The sequence below is a fragment of the Dipodomys ordii genome, unplaced genomic scaffold (genome assembly GCF_000151885.1).
Source record: "Dipodomys ordii isolate 6190 unplaced genomic scaffold, Dord_2.0 Scaffold37, whole genome shotgun sequence".
Lineage (NCBI taxonomy): Eukaryota > Metazoa > Chordata > Mammalia > Rodentia > Heteromyidae > Dipodomys > Dipodomys ordii.
In genome coordinates this window covers 880,628-883,321 of record NW_012267253.1, presented here as the reverse complement: position 1 = coordinate 883,321, position 2,694 = coordinate 880,628, and the positions used below count along the sequence as shown (strand labels likewise).

The 2,694-nt window shown below is 43.8% G+C and overlaps 1 protein-coding gene across 1 annotated transcript in view; it reads right to left on the bottom strand.

Annotated features, from left to right (window-relative positions):
- Positions 1 to 91, bottom strand: part of Gemin6 (gem (nuclear organelle) associated protein 6) — a 4,419-nt gene extending 4,328 nt beyond the window's left edge. The window contains exon 1 of the mRNA XM_013017920.1: positions 19 to 91. Within this exon, the coding sequence (XP_012873374.1) occupies positions 19 to 74 (56 nt within the window). The 5' untranslated portion in view covers positions 75 to 91. The remainder of the gene's footprint in view (positions 1 to 18) is intronic.
- Positions 92 to 2,694: the final 2,603 nt, after the last annotated feature.

Here is a 2,694-nt window from a genome sequence, read left to right as displayed (position 1 = left end):
CCGCCGCGGCGAACCGACCCGCGGCTCCGCCACCGCAACGGCGAAGGAGAGGCCGCGGCGGCCCAGACCGGCATGCCCCGCGGCACGCGGCGCTTCCTTTCCCCCACAATCCCCTGCGCTGTAGTCCTGGGGCTGGGTCGGAGGGCTCCCCTCCCCCCTCCTCCTCCTCCTCCCCCTCCCCCTCCTTCCCCCTCCCTTCCCCTTCATTCCTCCCCTTCTCCCTCTCCTTCTCCCTCTCCCTGGGTTTGAACTCAGGCCTGGGCTCTGTCCCTGAACTTGTTTGCGCTACCCCTTGAGCCACAGTTCCCAATGCCTTTTTTTGCTGGCTAATTGGAGATAAGAGTCTCAAGGACTTTCCTGCCCCGGCTGGCTTTGAACTGTGATCCTCAGGCTCGTTTCCTGGGTAACTAGGATCACAGGCCACTAGGTGTCCGGCTGGAAAAGTTCTTTTGTCCTGGAGGCGAAAGGCTGTAGAAATGAGCAAAAGGGCCAAGGGTATTTTTTGTTTGGCTTGTGTAGAATAATTAAAATGCTTGCTCTTTCAGTATGGCTTGAAAACAGTGGGGCTAAACTGGAAAGAAATTCACCGGATCGGGTTGAATTCCACCTAGCAGATGGCTTGCTATAAACCCCTCCAGTGGAAAACAGCAAATTCCTGGCTTCTGCTACAGATTGCTGCTCACATACATCTTTCATGGTTGGGATCCTGAAAAGTGGTGTGAGGTGGCAAATGCTGAGTTCTTGAAAATTTGAAAACCAAAAGAGATTTAAAAAAAAAAAAACTGAATTAGAAGACTATCAAGCCAGGATGTAGAAAAGATTAAAAATTAATCAGCTTTTCCATTACTACTTGGAATTCCATATAATCATTCAAGTGTATTATTTTTTACTGTCATCAGTTCAAATAATCCTTACCAAGCCTTCAGTTATTGAATGAATGGCTGATTATATTAACGTGGCTTTAATGGATTACATTTTATCAGTTAAAACCTTCTGTAAATCTACAAATAGTAGTGTAAATTCCAAGCATTATTATAGTGTAGAGGAAAACGTTTGACCTCATGAACATTCAGTCCAAAACAGCACAACCAATATGTGATGATTGTTCATTTGCATTTTAAGCTTCTTTCTGTACTTCTAAATGACTTTTGACTTTTTTCTCTACACACATAATTCCACAAATAGAACCTAGCCTCTATTTAAGTTGTTCTCTTTAAGGTGAAGAGACTGGAACAATTTCCATCTCTTCTTGGTCCCCTACCTTTAGTTTCCTAACTAAAAGCTCATTTCAGGAATTGCTGATGCAAATTACTGACTGCTAATAAACTGGCCTCCCGTAGCTAAGCTTTACTGAGTTGAAGTGATGTTCCATTTTTTCCTCAGGTCAGCTCCTACCCTTGTTCCATTGCTACATTCATCACTCCAGCAGATATCCTTCCTCTCATAATCTCTATTCTTTTTTTAGGTCTCCGATCAGGACTTGAACTCTGTACCTGACACTTTCACACACTGGCTTCCATTCTACCTCTGAGCCATGCCTCCAACCCTATTGTATTGACTTTTTTTTTTTTTGTACTTGGGATCAAAGCCCTTTGCCACCAAGCTACATCCCAAACCCCTCTCATAGTCTCTCCTTTCCTTCCATTTCCTCCAAAGATATAACCTCTCAATCATACTTTTAACCTTCTACCAAATTCATAATTGCTTATTGATTTTCAATAGTATTTAGTTTCATTTTTAGGATTATTATTATTATGGCCAATCCTAAAACTTGAACTCAGGGCCTGGGCACTGTCCCTGAGCCTCAAGGCTAGAGCTCTACCACTTGAACCACAGCACCACTTCTGGATTTTTTCTGAGTAGTTTATGGGAGAGAAGAGTCTCATGGACTTTCCTGCCCAGGTTGGCTTCAAACACTGATCCTCAGATCTTTCTACTGGGTAGGTAGGATTACAGGTGTGAGCCACAGTGCCTGGCTGGATTATTTTGTAATAGAAATATTTATTTTCAAAGAAATTCTTCTTAAATTCCCTGGATAATACTGAAAATTAAGCTAGATGTGGTGTCATATACCTAAAATCTCAGCACTTGGGAGACTGAGGCAGTCTGGGCTACACAGTGGGTCCCAGACTCAAAAAAGGGGCTGGGAAGGTGGCTCAATGGTAGAGTGCTTGCCTAGCATGCATGAAGCCCTGGGTTTGATTCCTCAGCACCACATACACAAAAAAAGCTGAAAGTGGTGCTGTGGCTCAAGTGGTTGAATGCTAGCCTTGAGCAAAAAGAGGACAGTGCTCAGGCCCTGAGTTCAAGCCCCAGGACTGGCAAAAAAAAAAATTGTTTACCATATGCAAAACCCTGACTTAGATCTACTTGGGGGACAGGGAACAGGGGCGGGAAGAAGAGGTAGACAGGGAGTTTAGCAACCTTGGGACCTTGATTTGTTTGCTTAAATTTCTAGTATTTAATAAATTACCTGAAAATAAAGCTCCTTGATATTAACTGTTTGTTGATATAAGTGTAAATATTCTCACTATGGGAGATATCCAAGTTCTACTGATTGAACAACTGGATCACAATTTTTTTTTTTTACTATTTTTTTTTGGGGGGTCCGGTCATGGGGTCTGAACTCTGGGCCTGGGCACTGTCCCTCAGCTCTTCAGCTCAAGGCTAGCGCTCTACCACTTGAGCCACAGC